The sequence below is a fragment of the Prunus persica genome, chromosome G5 (assembly GCF_000346465.2).
Source record: "Prunus persica cultivar Lovell chromosome G5, Prunus_persica_NCBIv2, whole genome shotgun sequence".
Lineage (NCBI taxonomy): Eukaryota > Viridiplantae > Streptophyta > Magnoliopsida > Rosales > Rosaceae > Prunus > Prunus persica.
Window position 1 is genome coordinate 1974834 of NC_034013.1, and position 17867 is coordinate 1992700.

A 17867-nucleotide genomic window follows, 5' to 3' on the forward strand; every position below is an offset into this window, starting at 1 on the left:
AGAACACCTGCACAATTTGTCAATCATGTTCGGCATACTGAAAGACTACCGGATGAGGCTGAACTCGATGAAATGCGCCTTCGGTGTATCTTCCGGGAAATTGTTCGGGTTCATGATTAGTCACAGGGGTATCGAAGCGAATCCCGAAAAAATAAAGGCAATCATCGATATGGAAAGGCCGAAGACGACGAAGGACATTCAAAGCCTTACCGGACGCATGGCGGCCTTGACTCGCTTCATATCCAAGGCTACCGACAAATATGTACCGTTCTTTAAAGCCTTGAAATGGGGCAAACGGAATATCATATGGACTGCCCAATGTGACAAAGCGTTTCAAGACTTAAAGGACTACATGGGCAAAGCCCCCCTTTTATCAAAACCGCAACCCGGAGAGATTCTCTGCCTATACCTTTCGGTATCTAGCACTGTCGTCAGCTCGGTATTGATTCGAAAACCAGAAAAAGCAGAGCTACCGATTTTCTATGTCAGTAAGGCACTCCAAAGTGCTGAACTTCGGTATCCCCCATTAGAGCAGCTTGCACTAGCCCTTGTGGTCTCGGCACGAAGACTTCGGCCATACTTTCAAGCGCACGGAATCAAAGTCCTGACTAACCAACCGCTTCGGCAAGTGCTCCAAAAACCAGAGACTTCTGGCCGATTGATCAAGTGGGCGATCGAACTCGGAGAGTTCGATATACAATTCATGCCAAAGCCCGCCGAAAATGGTCAAGCCGTTGCCGATTTTATCTCCGAGCTCACCCCATCAACAGCACAGACAACACCCGAGCCGGTGACCGAGACCGGATTGCCGGAGGAACTAGACACCGAACGCTTTGACGTCTCAACTCCAGTATGGATTCTACACGTCGACAGCTCGGCAAACCAACAAGGGTGCGGAGCAGGCTTGGTACTAACAACATCGAAGGGACTCAAGATCGAGTACGCCCTCCGATTCGACTTCCGAACCTCCAACAATGAAGCGGAATATGAGGCTCTCTTGGCCGGCCTTCGGTTAGCCAAGAGCATGAATGCAAAACAAATCAGAATTCACAGCGACTCCCAGCTCATTGTGAACCAGGTAACGGCAGACTTCGCGGCCAGAGACGCCTCCATGCACGCCTACCATTCGTCCACCCATCAACTGCTCCAAAGCTTCCGAGCCTACGAGATCAAGCAGATCCCCAGAAGCGAAAATAGCCATGCCGATGCATTGGCACGACTGGCTTCGGCAATCAATGATAAAGTCGGAAGAAAGGTACCGGTAGAGATTCTTGCCCAACCGAGCACGGTAACCTCCGAAACATGCACCGTGCGGTACGAAGATACATGAATGTCTCCTATCTACTCGTACCTGACCAACGGCACCCTTCCAGAAGACGAGGCCCAGGCCCGAAAGCTTAGGTACCGATCGGCAAGGTACACCGTCATCAACGACGTCCTTTACAAACGTAGCTACACAACTCCATATCTCAAATGCCTTACAGCAGAACAGGGGGACTACGTCCTTCGGGAGATCCATAATGGTGTGTGCGGCGACCATTCCGGGTCCCGGTCACTCGCCCACAAAACCTTTCGGCAGGGGTACTTTTGGCCGACCATGCACCAGGACGCTCACTCACTAGTGAAAAAGTGTGATAAATGCCAGCGCTTCGGCAACATACAGCATATCCCTGCCGAACCCCTTACACCGATCGTGAGTCCTTGGCCTTTCGCACAATGGGGACTAGACCTGATCGGTCCGATGCCGCAAGGTAAAGGCCAGGTAAAATACGCCGTGGTTGCCGTCGACTACTTCACCAAATGGGTAGAGGCCGAACCTTTGGCAACCATAACGGCAGCAAAGATGGAGGACTTCGTCTGGACTCACATTTGTTGCAGATTCGGTATCCCATATGCTATCATTACCGATAACGGCAAGCAGTTCGATTCGGAACTCTTCAGGCAATTCTGCACCCGCCTGAAAATCAATTTGTTTTTCGCATTACCAGCTCATCCCCAATCGAACGGTCAGGTCGAAGCAATAAACAAAATCATCAAGAAACTACTGAAACGGCAGCTGGACAAGGCCAAAGGAGCCTGGCCAGAAAAGCTTCCCAAAGCACTCTGGGCCATTCGGACATCTTACCGAACGTCCACGGGAGAGACCCCTTTTTCTTTGGCTTTCGGTTCGGAAGCCGTGGTGCCTGTGGAAATTGGCGAACCCTCCTATCGAACGGAAGACTTCGCACCGAAGCCAAACGAAGAAGCCGTTTCTCTAAGCCTCGACTTACTTGAAGAACACCGAGCGCATGCCAACCTTCGGAACGAAGCCTACAAACAGCGTGTCTCTCGGTATTACGACTCTAGGGTCAGGCACCGCTCCTTCCGAATCGGAGACTGGGTCATGCGGAAGGTATCCCTAGCAACCAAAGATGCCACGGAAGGAACCCTCGGACCTTCTTGGGAAGGACCCTATGAGATCATCGGTATCCTTCGATCGGGAACCTACCGCCTAAGAGACTCCAACGGCAAGACCCTCGGTCATCCTTGGAACGTGGAACATCTCAAATACTATTTCAAGTAACCTACCCTACGGTAGGACAAAGTTGTAACCGATTGAAATGTATTTGCCATTCGGCGGAAATTAATAGAAAGCCTTCGGCACTATTACTTCAGAACCTCTTTTTAAAATTACTCTACTAAGCCCACGGCTGCCGATAGTGGCAAGTTAACGTTCTGCGGCATCTTTATTAGCCCACGGCAATAAATGCTTTTCGAAATTGTTACCCTACAGATTCCATCCGAACTTGCCAATTTCGAAATGTCCCTTTAACGTTATAAATCCTATATGGAACCTTTCGGCAATAAGTACGATCAGCAATTGAAACAAACTCAGATTGTTCAAACAACAGTAAATAAAAACATGCATTTGAATTAAAGATGCCCTCAGCATCAATATGTTCGGTACATGAAATTAAGATAAAAAAACTAATACAACTATTACAAAAACACGGCAGGGAGCCTCAAGATTTCTCGGCGGCGGCAGCCTCGGCAGAACCAGAGCCTTCGGCAGTGTCCTCCCCCTCGTACTCCTCGATCATTTCCTCGGTTATTCCTTCCGGTAGGGGGGGAGGGTCGGCGATGAAGTTCAGGTTCAACTTTTGCCCAGGGTTGTACCGTTTGAATCGGTACAACAAGTCCGCCATCTCCGAGCCCACTTCCTTATCCAGGAGAACAGTGAACTCTTCGGACGAGCGGTACCCCGGGATAGCTGACTGAACAGCAGCCTCGATCTCCGCGGCCTTAGCCCGCTCCGACTCTTCCAAGGCCACCTGCACTACCTCTTTGGCGGCCTCGGCATCCCTCGCTGTCGCTAGCGCTGCCTCCAGGAGACCCCTCATCTCCTCCACCTTCTCCTCCGAAGTGAGAACCTGCCGTTCGGCAGACTCTTTCTCCTTCAGCAGGTGGGCATGCTCCTGGAGCGCTTTGCCAGCCTCGGCGACCTTGGCCCTGCCGTCTTCGTACGCTTTCTTGGCGCACTCGGCAGCAGCAATGGCCCGCTTGATGCAGAGCCACATGTCCATGGACGCCTGCACAAAACAAACAAAGTCAGAAGCGTGCCACACTTATTAAAAAAAAAAAGGGGGGGACGAAGGAAGAAAGAAAATCTTACCGAGGCCTGAAGCCGGAAGGCGCGTCCAGCCTCCTCCCGAAGAAACTTCTTTGGTAGTTCGTCGATCTCCGGCAGCTCCATCTGAGAACCGAGGATCATATGGTTGACGAACTAGACCATCTTCGCGGGGGAGGCGATGGTGACGGCTTCGGAAGGACCGTCCTCGTCCTCAACCGCAAGGACTGCCCTGGGGACCTCCGATTGACGAGGGCGTTTGGGGACTGGCTCAGCTTCCAGATCTACCGTCTCCGGCCGCTTGCCGGCAGCCTTGGCAGCGGCGGCCTCGGCATCCCGATTTTCATCACCGACCCGCCTTAACACAGGCTCGGCACCCAGCTGCCGCATACGATCAGCGAGAGTCTGATCCTCGGGATCCGCCGCTGCCTGCCGAGCGGAAGTCTCTTCGGGCTGCCTCTTTTTCCTCTTGCCCTCCAGGCCCATCATCAGGCGCCTCCTGGAGGACTCGTTCATCTTCCTCGCCTCGGCAGCCTTCCTGGCGTCCGTCACTGGTCAAAAGCGTTTGTCAGTCGGCAAGCAAAAGCAATACACGAAAATTAAAAAAAAAAGAGAAGGAAAGATACACTTACTCTCGGCAGGGTCAACGAGGCCGGCTCTGACGAGGTTGTCGGTGAAGAGGAAGCGTGGGTAAACTCGCTCGGCAGCGAGTACTCTGAGCCTCACTCTGTCGAGCTGCTGGATCTCACTCTGCTTGGGGCTCGACTGCTTGAGTTTACCTGTCAGAAGAAGGAAAATTAGTAAAATGAAGCAAGGAAAAAGCAGAGAGAAGAGAAGCCGTCCTATCAATCAGTATCTCAGGAACCTACCGGCAATCTGAAATGTCGTGGGTACCGAGAAGTGGGGGGGTGTTCCCGATGGCGATTCCCAATTGCCGGAGAGCAGCACCCGCCGATTCCTCCACGACTTTTGGGAAGTCGGCACCGAGCTGATGAAGTGCCCCCGCTCGGAAGCCTTCAAGCAGTTCGCCTGAACCCAGCCGCCGTGATCGGTGCTCTTGGACTTGGTAATGCTGTATAAGTACAAGAACTGCTCGTAGGAAGGCTCCCCCTCCTCGGCAATCCCGAACACAGCAATTACCCCCATCAAGGCCACCCAGAAGTTGGGGTTGTACTGGCCGGGAGCGTACCCGATCTGAGCGAGGATCTTCTGCACGGCAGGTTGCAACGGTAACCGAACCCCTTGCAGAAGAACATCGGTGAAGAAGGTCACCTCGCCGTTCGCAGGGTCGCTGAGGGACTCGACCGGGCTCGGTATCCTCATCTTCATCGAATCAGGAATGAGGTACTCGACCCTAATCCTCTCCAGCTCTCGCTCGGTGATCTTGTTGGGCTCTAAGTAGTCGACCCCGAACAGAGTCTTCTTGGGCACACCCACCAGTATCCTAGGCTGCTCTCGGTGGATGATTGTCACCCTTGGCCGAGAGGGACCGGTAATGCCCTCACCACGACCGGAGGTGGAGGCCTCAGGCTGATGCTCTAACGGCCCGACGCGGGTACCGTCCTTGTACACCGCTGCCAAGAGTAGCGGTTGCCCCGTCATAAGCCCCTTGCCGATTCCATGGGTGGGAACGGAGCTCACCTCCTCACCGAATAACTCAACATCGGTATCTTCTCCACCCTCGGCGTCGAGGCTCACAGCCTCGCTGGACGTATCCCAGCCTGATGACAACTCCCCATCGAACGCGTTGGGCTCACTGCCGAACGGCGATTCGCTATCGGACATCTACAAAACAAAGAAAGGGAAGTTAAGGCCCATGCCACAAACTACTCTACCGATACCTACATCGCTACCTATGGCCACTAGACTACCGAAGGAAAATCCTAATTAACGTTCGGCTAGCCTACGCCATGGAAAGACGTATAATTAAATAAAAAGAGAGTATTCTGAGGGTGCGGAACGGTATCTTACCTTGAGTAGTGTGGGATGATTTGATCGCCGATCAGAGACTTCAGAAATCGCCCTTTATGCCGAAGAACCACTGTAAAAATCGCCTTGATTGCCGTTCACTCTCTTCAGAAATCGCCCGCACAGAGCTCTCGCATCAACTCACAATTGCAAAGTGAGCCTTGCGTCTGGAGAAACTCCTATTTATAGGGAGAGAGCCACAACGGTACTCCTCGGGAGACTAAACGGCTCATTAATGCGCCGTCAGGCGTGCTTTTACTGACCACGCGTCACCCGACGAATGGCGCCGCTGACTGCACGCCAGGCACGGAAGACGAAGCGTCTCTCTGCCCTCTCGCCTCTCAGCATCGACGACCCCTCGGGTCCCAGGTCAATCTCTCCCGAACGATATCTTCCGAAAGGATCGACACGCATCCTTTCCTCCCCCCAAACGATATCTACCGAACGGCAGGATAACCTCCGAACCGACATAGAGAACTAAATTCCCTTCCGAAGGATCTTCGGAAGAGAACTTGGGGGACTACTGTTTATACCGAAATAAACGGCCTATGACCACCGAACACGTGGACAGGATCGATATTGATCACAGAACTCCTTCGGCATGCTTCCTACCGAAGCCATCTATCTTGGCCCTTTTACCATCGGACACGTGTCATGCTCACAATCCGTGTCCACAGTCCCACATCGAAAATATGAGCACAGTGCACACCTCCCAAGGCCTATATAAGGAGACCCATATCCCCAAAAGGAGAGGATCAGAACTAACGGTACGCTATCGATTGATCTGTCAGTTAACATTACTAAAACCGTACTTACTAAAGCATCGGAGAGCCTTCGGCCGGTACTACACCGGTACCCCAAGGACTTACCGAACGTGACCTTTTGCAGGTACTTACCCTTTCGAAGTAGAACATCTTCTGAAGACAGTCACCTACCGAAGACATAATATCACTAAGTTGACGAAATACGTGCTGAACCACTTTTTCGCATCAACAGACATCTCTAATGAACATGTCAATAGTTAATGAACTTGAAAGGACATTTTTGTTCGTGCATGCCAGCTTCACATGCGACTTCTGGACGTAACTGGTTCGCCTGAGTACATAATTAAAGGGTTCCCACTACGGATGGTCATCTTCAGATAGCGAGCCACAGGGTGACAACATCCATGGAATTTGGCCTTTCTATTATTTGCTAATCACCGTAGCCAACTTCTCCACCGCACACAGTTTTGCATTATTTCTCATATATTCACAAGAAAACATAAAATAAAATAATAACGTTCACGCGGATGTTGGATCCAAATTCCAATCCCCATAGAAGTAAACACGTTTTAAGGCAGTAGGGTCAACGTGGTCCTATGCATAAATACCAATTCGATGACTCATACTATGTAGTCATTTTGTTGCAATAATACAGGCCCTCGCAGTGTGTGAGATGGGTTCATTGTGCCCTCTACTGTTTCCGGTGAACCGTTTCGAGCCGGAACTTATAACACCGGCGAAGCCAACGCCTATTGAAACCAAGCAGCTGTCGGATATAGACGACCAGGACGGCCTTCGGTTTCATTTTCCAGTCATCATATCTTATAAAAACAATCCTTCAATGAAAGGAAACGACGCCGTTATGGTGATCAGGGAAGCACTGAGTAGGGCACTAGTGTATTACTACCCTTTGGCTGGTAGACTCAGGGAGGGGCCCAACAGAAAGCTTATGGTGGAATGCAATGGAGAAGGTGTCTTGTTCATAGAGGCTAATGCTGACGTCACGCTTGAGCAACTTGGGGACAGAATTCTACCCCCGTGTCCTGTCTTAGAGGAGTTCCTGTCTAATCCCCCTGGTTCTGATGGTATTCTTGGTTGCCCTTTGCTGTTAGTTCAGGTATCCATATAAATTTTGCTTGTTAATTTCAATTGTTTTTTTTTTTTTTTGGCTTTCTATTTCTTTTTTCATTTTTATATATATATATATAGGGGGCGGATCCGTAGCACTACGTTTTTGACACAATTTTTGGGCCATTAAATTACTCTAGTTTCAATAAATGAGATTAGATCTGACATGAATTTTTGACAGAAAAAATAAATTAAAATGTTTTTCTCTTTCTTCTCTCTATTTTTTCTCGGGCTGATAAATTTCTCTCACCAAAGTTTTTTTTTTTCTCTCTCCTCTTTCTCTTCCTCATCACATTCTCTGCTAACTCTTTCTTTTATCAGGCAAAAAAAACCTTGTTAATCTTTCTCCTTTTTTTTTCATTCTCTTTAACTGCAAGAAGAGTTACCTCTCTAGAAATGAAGTTATTCATATCAATGGGTTTCAAATTGTTTGTTAATGTTTCTGAATCTTTGGATTTAGGATTTATGGATTTTATTCTTCACTTTCAACTTTGAACCAAGCCATTAAAAGTCTTAACACATAATATCTTGTAAATTGAAGTTATGCGAATCAATTTTACCACAATTTCTCAAAGTCTTATAAATAGTAACAGTAAGGGAGTTTGTGCGAATTCAAAATATTATTTGGGTATCATTCTTCTTCACCATGATATTCGAGCTTGTTGACAGGTAATCCCACTTGGCTTTCTTTTCTTTTCTTTTTTTTTTTTAAAACAATAAAAATTGGGACTTTTCACCTAATATGTAGGATTTCATTAGAACATTAAGACACAAGGGTTTGAGCAGCTAAAGTAAAAAAATTGAAGAGATAAACGAAAATAAAGAAATAGCAAAGAGTAAGAAGGTTTATTATTATTATTTTTTTGGGTTTGATGAGAGAGAGGTAGTAGAGAACGTGTTGGGAAGAGGAAGAGGAAAGAAAAAAAAATTTTGATTTATTGAGAGAAATTTATCTTTCCAAGAAAATAGGGAGACGAGAAAGAAAATTACTTTTATTTTTTTTTTATGACAAAAAATCATGTCTGGTATAATCTCACATTGAAAGTAAAGTAATATAATGGCTCAAAAATTATGTCAAAACTTGTGTCAAAAATATAGTGTGGGCTAAATTTACCTTACATACAAGCCTATAGAAAACTCGACGGTATGATTGAATTTCATTGATAACAAAAAAAATACACAAAAGAGATGGAGAAGAACCTGAAGGCATGCTAGTTGATGATTCACCATTGTTTTCTCTTTAAAAAATCTCTAAGAGTATTTGATCTCTTAACATTTCGATGTTGTTCCGACATTATAAAGTATAACCTATTGAATAATATACATAATCTAAATATATAGACCAACAAAATCCCTAATTGATAATTCATAATCCCAATTATAGATCTCTAATTGATACTTAATAAACCCTAAATCTCCAAGAAAAAAATTCAACATCAACAAATTTAGAGAAGAAAATTAAAGAAGATGAAGAACTGAAAATTACCTCCTTTAATTAAGTCTTCAAGAATGATGTGGAGGGATGATTTGACTTCTTTTTTTATAAATTAAAAATAAATAAATATATTTAAAAAAGAAAAAAAGAAAAAAAGAAAAAGAAAAGAGGGGTTGTGTGGAGTTAATTTGTATTTTTTATTGGTCAGACGTGGTGTAGTGTAGGTTTGTTAATGGGATTTTATTTGTATGTGGGGTTAGTTTTAATTTTTTATTGTTATGAACTTATTGATTGGTCAGACATGTGGGGTAAATTTATTAATGGAATTTTAATTGGTTGGGATGAGGAAGTCACGTGATCTAAACAATGAAAGACAAGCCACTAAATTTTATAATTGTTTTTTCCTTGTACATTTGCAATGGGGTGGGGTAAGTAATTAACCAATTCCCCAACAAAGAGGTCCCAGGAAAAGGATTTAATGAGCGTGGGTATGAATATTCATTATCTGCTCATCTGGAGTTGAATATAGATAGATGATAAATACTTAATTCGTTTCCATTTTCAGATCCAAACACATGACTTGAGTGTGTCTTTCCAACCTTGAAGGCTATCACCAATTTTGAGTCAAAACCTTCTCCTTAACAATTTGACACAAGAAACATACCCCAAATTGTCCTACACAATTCATGCTCCGATCATTTTATCCAATTGTAGTACTCTTTCCTCTTAATTTTGTTTTTTTTTTATGATAATTTATTAGACAAAACAAGCAAGAAAACATAAAAATTAAGGCAAACATACATTTATAAGGGTATATACAATCAAAGATATCAACAAAATACCTAAAATATCAATCTCAAGAGGGCAACAAACTAAAGTGCTAAAAGCAAAACTAACGCAGACAAAAGTTACACTAAAACTATTAGCCCACATCACCACAATTAATCATAAGTGCAAACAAAGCCCACAAACACAACATAACCAAAACCTTAAAACAACCCATGAACCTATACGAACCCTACCACCACCACCTGAAGAACCGTTGTCGTGGCCATACCCACCACCCATCCATAACATATCTAGGGAAAATATGATTTTCAGCAATCTACATGCGCATAAGAGTGAACAAATAAACAAAAACAACCTTACCAAAAAATAAGTGAGTGATTTGCAGCAACCTCCGTCAAAGATGATGTAGAATCAAATTTATAGAACATGAGCAGCGCTAGGGAGTGGGATTTGGGAGCACGATTTGATTGAGAACATGGACTAAAAGGGTTTATGGGGAACTTCAATCTAACCATGATTAATAAGAAACCACCACAAGAGGCTTTTCATGCAAAACGCTCTAGTAGACTTATTCACTAACCTAAAAGGAAAATACGAGAAGAGAAGAGGGGGAGGAGGGGCAGTGATGCTTCTTCCTCCGCCCCCCTCTATGGAGTTTTCCTTTAGGACTTATAGAGAGAGAGAGCAGCTAGAGTTTCTTCGGGTATATAAAGTTATACAAGTGTGCTACTTTGCCCACAATGAGCAAGTATATATATTTGACAGAAAAAGAAAAAAGAAAAGAGAGCAAGTATACACAGTTTATCTATCTAGCAAACATTTTTATGTAGTTATGTGTTGTAAACTAGAAATACAATTTTTCTTCACATAATGATATACTAGCCCCTTGGTGAGCATGTGCCAATTGGTTTTATTATTTATTTATTATTTTATTTTTAGAATTAAGAAAATATAATATGGGTAGTTATGTTCCATAAATAGGACCTATTATTTGATTTTGTTTATTATTTTAATTTTTTTAATATGAAAAAATATGAATTTACCATATTATCCTCATTTAATTAATAATTTCAATTCGTAATGTTTGAATTAACCAAAATACTTTCTGGTATTTTGAATGTTTTGAATGTTTCATCATTCTCTTCATTTATATATATATATATATGGAACGTGTAATAATTAATTCAAAAGTACTTGCAATTATTAATCTAGGTAACTCGCCTGACATGTGGAGGCTTCATCTTTGGATTGCGCATAAACCACGCAATGTGTGATGCAGTGGGGTTGGCTAAATTCTTGAATGCAATTGGGGAGATGGCCCAAGGAGCAGATTCACTATCAGTGCCTCCAGTGTGGGCACGAGAGCTCCTCAATGCCAGAGATCCACCAACAGTTACACGTTGGCATTACGAATATGACCAATTGCTTGATTCACAAGGCTCCTTCATTGCAGCAATTGACCAATCAAACATGGCCCAACGATCCTTCTATTTCGGTCCACAGCAGATCAGAGCCCTCAGGAAACATCTTCCACCCCACCTTTCCACTTGCTCCTCATTTGAGCTCATAACAGCCTGCGTCTGGAGATGCCGGACACTTTCACTGAGACTGAATCCAAAAGACACTGTTCGCATTTCCTGCGCGGTCAACGCTCGCGGGAAGAGCATAAATGATCTTTGTCTTCCCTCGGGATTCTACGGCAATGCGTTTAGTATCCCAACTGCCGTTTCAACGGTGGAACTTCTGTGTGCAAGTCCACTGGGATATGGTGTGGAGTTGGTGAGGAAGTCCAAGGCTCAGATGGATAAAGAGTACATGCAATCACTGGCTGATTTTTTCGTGATCAGAGGACGGCCTCCGCTTCCAATGGGATGGAATGTGTTTATAGTTTCTGATAATAGACATACCGGTTTTGGAGAGTTTGATGTTGGGTGGGGAAGACCATTATTTGCTGGACTTGCGAGAGCGTTCAGTATGATCAGCTTCTATGTCCGAGACAACAACCAAGAAGAGGAATTTGGAACTTTGGTGCCCATATGCTTGCCAAGTACGAGTTTGGAGAGGTTTGAGGAGGAGCTCAAGAAGATGACATTGGAGCATGTCGAGGAGATATCTAAATAAGATGTAAAGGCTTATGTGTCTGATTAATTAACTCTAGTTGTCTTGTGTTGTGTGGGCTATCATTTCTATGGTGGGGTGTGGGTTTGTTTTCCCCTATGCCTCTTTGCATTTGGTGTTAGCTTTTTTATTTTTTTTATTTTTTTTATTTTTGTCTCTTCGTAGTTAGAAGAGGTTAGGTTTGTGGTTTGTTTGTACACAAAGATTGTTGAGAAATATGAGAGTTTGCATTATTTGATTATTATGTAACATGCATGAACAATTGTCATTGTATTATTATATGTTTGATAACGTTTAAATGCTGCAAATTTCAACTTCTTTTTCGTGTAAATGTAGGAAAATGTTGTGTTAAATTGCTACAAATAATAAATAAATAAAATAACTGCAAACAAAACAGATTTCTACGAAATTGAAGATTGGATTTTAGAAAAGCCTTAATTGAGTTGAGTCAAGTTGAAAAGACATGTATGAAGACTAAGGCCTCTTTTGGGATTGCATTTTTTCTCCAAAAATCAACTTCATTTTAAAGTTAACCAGTTTAAGGTGTAGCTGTGGGAAAAATGTGATTCTTTCTCATACACAACGAGGGACAAGTGTCGTTGACTTAGGGTTAGGGTTTAGCATCAAGTTTGGCTTTTGTTGATAGCTCATACTATCATTGTGGGCCGAGCCCCTCAAAAGACAGCTCGCATACCAAAGCCGACCAATGTAAACTGATAAAGAACTGCTTAAAGAGAATATGACAGATCAGAATGAAACGGGTGATCAGGTGTTTGAGAACTGACCCGACCACTATGACACCATGAAAGATGCATTTAAGTGAAAAAGCCTAGTTGAGTACGAAGAGTTGTTAAATGCACATCCCATCCCCAAACAGGTGTCACCATATCCATTAAAACCAGAGTGAACAGACAAGTGATGGGAAGAGATCATTTAATTCATCTCCCATCCTTGGTTACTTGTCACTTCATCATCTGACCTCCGTTTAGCTATAAGGTGACCAGAGGCAGAACATTCAATGCAACTAGACCAGGGAAAATAAATATCTTCTCTACAAAATATCTTGATCTCCCTCTCTCTATAAATACCTTTCACCTACATCAGGACAAAGGTAATAACTCTTCATAAGATAAAAACCCTACATCCATTCTCTCTGGAATCTTGAGTTAAGGTCTGACTTAACCATCGAAGAGGGTTAGGCTGGAATCAACCCTAAGCTGCCCCAGTTCTGATATTGTTCAAAGTGTGCAGATCATCTTGCGGAGGTCATCCATACTCTAAGGCCCAGCACGGGCCTTGGATAAGGCCCAAGTCATCTATACGGGAAGGATACACAGTTCAACAGCTTTCGTCTCCACAGTTCACTGCCGCCATCGAGACTGATCTCCTCTCTTCTGCCCACCATCATCGTCTTCGCCCTAGTCTCGTCAATGTTCTCGCGATTATTCCCCTTGGGCCTGGTGCGCTCACCTTGGACTCGATTCTCTCTCGTACGCATCGTTGTTGCTCTTGTGAGATCACCCAATCCTGTTTGATGTCATCTTTAGACGGAGGCGGGTTTGGTTTTTGGCTATTGTCTTCAACGGGTTTTTGGCTTTTTGATTCACTCTCACGATTTAGGGATGACTGCTAAGGTTCCTCGTATCTCTGCATGGATGTAGGGGTGGTTTGATGCGCCGTTGTTTCCTTCTAGGGGTGGAGAAGGCTTTTATTGCGAGCTGGTGGTGGTGCAAACGGTGGTTTCAGAGGTGTTTGGAGTCTTGGGTACGTGGTTTATCTTCCTCATGTCGAGTTTGGTTAAGGTTTTCGACTGCTAGGGTTGTTGGGTACCACCCTTCTAATAATTTCTACGGGCTTGTTTGGTTCTTTTCTGATGGGTATTGCGGATTCGGGTGGTGTTGCACTAACCAAATAAGTCATGTTGTTCCATTTGTTTTTATATAGGTCGTGTGGTACTTGTTTTTTACTTTTAAAGTCTATGAAAAAAAAAAATGTTGTTGTCCTTGTTTTTATTTTAAAGTGAAATTATAAAATATTTTGAATTTGGATTTTTTTTTTTAAGGTTAAAATGTTAAGAAAATTGAATCACGAATTTTAAAACAAAAATAATGTTAAGAAAAATTAACGACAAAAAAAATTTAAGAGTTAATTATTCTTAAATAATTTAATAAAATTATAAACTCAAATTATGAGTGTGCATAGTTAAAGGAAAAAATAGTTTAAATTCGAGTATATATGACTAGTAGCATTTTGTAATTTGGAAATTTGAGTTTAATGGCAACATGCTTAACATCTTGAGTTTGACCCTTTTGTATACGAAAATAAGGCAAGTTAAATCCAAGTCCGACTAACGCTTTGAAGCCCCAACAAAGAAAAACACAAACACTTTTCTTTCCCTTATAAAAATAGGGAAACTGATCTGAAATAATCTTGGCCACGCGTGTGAACCTTTGACAAACTCTCTCTCGACACAAGCATCTATCTCTATTCATCATCCCATATCATCCATATTTTTTCTTAGGGTTTGGTTTTCTTCAGCCTTCCACCGCCAAGCCCTCTCCCAATCGAATCAGGAATCCGTCTTCTCTGGCCACAAAATCAATTGGGAAACCCAGTACATAGAGACCTCGTCTGTCTCCCTTTCAAATACATTACAAAATTGTAGGATTTTGCATCAATTATGAATATAATTTCATCGCCTTCGGTCATCTCTGTCGTCGTCATCTTTGAGATTGAGAATCTTCGCGTCTTGGGTCCTGGCTTGAATCCTTTGGCACCAAACTACTGCATGGCCAATTATTCTCGCTAAGTCTTTGCCCCCTTTTCTTTACTGTCTTTCGATATATTTTGCTTTTCTTTTACTGTGATTTCCCCCAAAAATCATGTAAATTTTGAGTCTTAAGTCTTGATCTTTACGGTGAGATTTGTTGTAGTTGTTGCATAGAACTCTTCCTCAACAACTGGTTTTTGTTGTTATCACTTTTTGGAAATTTGGATAATACAATTAATACAAAAAGCTTACCCCAAAAAGAAAAAGAACGAATGGGTTCGCTTAGGCGGAGCTTGTCGAGAAGGCGGTCGTTTAGGTCTGGGGTGGATATGGATGATAGGGGATGGACTCTGCTCCATATTGGTTGTCGCAAGGGTGATCTGAAACAGGTAAATTCTTGATCCCATTCTACTTATTTGTAATTGTTGAGTATATTGTTGGAAAAATTATTGAGCGAATTGGTTGAAATTTGGTGTTTTGTTATATCTTGTTGAAACTCAAATTTGGCATTGGCATTTGCCTTGAGAATCGAAGTCTAATGCTTTGTTGATATGGCTCATGGGTAAGTGTATCGATCACTTGCTATATATGATTTGCACAACTATTCTTCTTTACAAGGATAATGATAAAGTGCCATGTTGAGGTTATTTTGCATCGTCTTCTGTTCCAAGTTCCAACTCATAAGGGAATAAAATGTCAAGTAAGATTAGGACTTTTTCAGGATGCATGCTTCAAAATTCTTATTCGAATTGACGATAGATTTATTTAATTTTGACAAGTATGATATGTTAGGTAAAGAACAAACGTCTTGTATTTTCAGACAGTATTTGTAGTTTATTTGTGAAGGGTCGATTTTGATAGAGTATTTGAAATGAGGTTTTAGCTTTTAGGGCACATTGCTTTTATCAGGCTTTAGAAATATTAAATTACAACATAAATTAAATTCCCAATTTTCATAAGGTCAAATTTAGATGTGGATTTTATTGATGTAAGAAATCCTGATTAAGCAATTCAGATAATCAGAACTGTTTTTGTTAGCGTTTGACAGGAATAGATAAAAGTGCATTTTCTTGAAGCTCCCACAACCTACATCCTTTTCACTTCTTGTTTTGGATTATAAAATTAGCAAAGTTATTTGCGTTCCAGATAACAGCTGTAAGTGCGGGTCCCTTTTGGGGACATTGTTGAGTAAACATATGACTCAAATGATCACTTAAGTAGCCAGCAGGAAATGAGAATTAGGCCCCTTGTCAAAAGTAAACTATTTTTTTTAATAACTTAAAATGTGAACTTTTATTTTCCTTCAACTTTTTGTTATCTGCTTTGAGGCCCCAAACAATTTGTTATTTTTGACAATTAATCACAAATTATTTAAAATTTTCTGTGGATTCAATTCCTTGTGCAGGTGAAGCGACTTCTTAACGAGGGAATGGATGTGAATGTTGCTGCTTGGGGTCCAAAATCAAAAGGGATTACCCCTCTTCACCTAGCTGCTGAGGGTGGCCATCTGGAGGTTATGGATGAATTGCTTGAGCGTGGTGCTAATATTGATGCCAGAACTAAGGGTGCTTGTGGCTGTAAGTAGTGTTACTCTCCCTTTTCCTTTTGGCTTGTTTTTCTTTTTTAATTGAGAAGATGGAAAACAAAAAAAGTTAAGATATGTATGCTGATGTTTTCTTCTTCCTATACATGTTTAAACAGGGACTCCGCTTCACAGTGCAGCCAAAGAGAGGAGGAGGGAAGCCGTGAAGTTTCTGGTAGAGAATGGGGCATTCTTGCCAGACGATATGTATGACTGTAGGTTTAATCCTCCACTCCATTACTGCCCTGGACTTGAGTGGGCTTATGAGGAGATGAAGCGTCTTCAGCTAGAAAGTGCATCGTCAGGGGAGAGCTCTGAAAGCTCTGAAAGCTAAAGTGTTGCTGTGATCTTTTTGCAGTTGGTTTGGCTATATATGCAGAATTGCACATAGACAAATAACATGTCTCTTTGTCACCATCTTGTGTTTCTTTGGTTGCTGCTGTCGTGCATCAGGGATGCTGTGCATTATGTTAGTGAGGGGAGAGCTCTGAAAGCCTAGTGTTCTCGCACTCTGTTTGGAGATTGGTCTTGTTATATCTATATATATGTAGCATTGCTCATAGACAAATACCATGTCTCTGTTTTTCGGTTGCCTACGTTTTGCATCAGAAATGTTTGAGGACTTTGTGTAATGGAATGTGTTCAGAAATGTTAGAGTACTTTGTGTTATCGAATATGTTCCGAACATTGTTCTTAATCCGTTGTTTCTTGATGTTTGATGATAATAAAATAATTATTATTGATATTATTATGACCTACAAGTAGCTTTCGTTGTGTCTTTGAAAGTTTGATGAAATCTTTGGGGCGTGCAAATTTGATTTAGTTCTATGTTCTACTGTTAACCTGAAATTGAGTTCGCCAACTTTAAATGTCAATCTTTGAGGCGTGGATGGGGAAGGTTGTTTTTGCAGTCATGTTCTTCTGGACTCTTGGGTGCAAGGAATTAGTGGTCAATGGTCACTCATCCTTGGGAGGGTTGTTTAAAAATTATTTTATATCATTTTCAATTAAACAAAACACATTTTCTGGAAAAAAAATAAAAATAAATACATTCTCTTTTTTCCTGTTGTCGACAAAAGAGGGGCTTGCAGCCGCTGCAGAGAACCCATAGATTCTGGCATCGGCGATTCTGGTTCTTTTGCTTTGATTTTGATGCTTAGTTTTTCATCTCTTGTCATATCAAAGATAATAGAACTAACTTGGTTGTGATGAGTTTTCTTGTTCTTCACTTTTAGTTTGCAATTTTCTGATTTGAAATCCTAACCTAGATTTGGGGAAATTAAAAAGAAATTAAAATTTACCCAAATCTGGATTCTACATTCATGATACATCAATATAGATAACCAATATATCCAAAAACCATTGAGTTCTTACCTCTAACATACCAACGCACCATTGAGTTATCAACCAACCAATCAACCACTGAACAATATGCCAACTTGATTTGTACAAGGATTTCTCTCTTATTATCCAGAAAAGAGAGAGAGAAACAATGGTAGAAACCAAAAAAGTAAGGAGCCCAAATTTGTAATAAAAAATAAAACTGAAGTTTTCTCAAAATCATGGCTATGATCTATTCTCTGTTTTTGTGGCTCTGTCATGAGCATATTAGCTAGCACCTTTTTAGTTGGTTTTTTGTTGGAGCCTGTTTGCTGGCTCCTTATCTGTTTTTCTTTTGCTTGCTGCTCTGTCTGTTTTGGTTCCCT

The 17867-nt window shown here is 42.4% G+C and overlaps 2 protein-coding genes across 2 annotated transcripts; both read left to right on the plus strand.

Annotated features, from left to right (window-relative positions):
- Window positions 6737-12058, plus strand: LOC18775995 (methanol O-anthraniloyltransferase). Its single transcript, XM_007209069.2, has 2 exons — window positions 6737-7456; window positions 10904-12058. Exons 1-2 carry the CDS (start codon window positions 7013-7015, stop codon window positions 11810-11812), a joined length of 1353 nt encoding a protein of 450 aa, XP_007209131.1. The 5' UTR covers window positions 6737-7012; the 3' UTR covers window positions 11813-12058.
- On the plus strand, window positions 14200-16919 carry LOC18776006 (ankyrin-1). Its single transcript, XM_007209652.2, has 3 exons — window positions 14200-14968; window positions 15985-16156; window positions 16281-16919. The coding sequence occupies exons 1-3, from the start codon at window positions 14852-14854 to the stop codon at window positions 16493-16495; spliced, it is 504 nt and encodes a 167-aa protein (XP_007209714.1). The 5' UTR covers window positions 14200-14851; the 3' UTR covers window positions 16496-16919.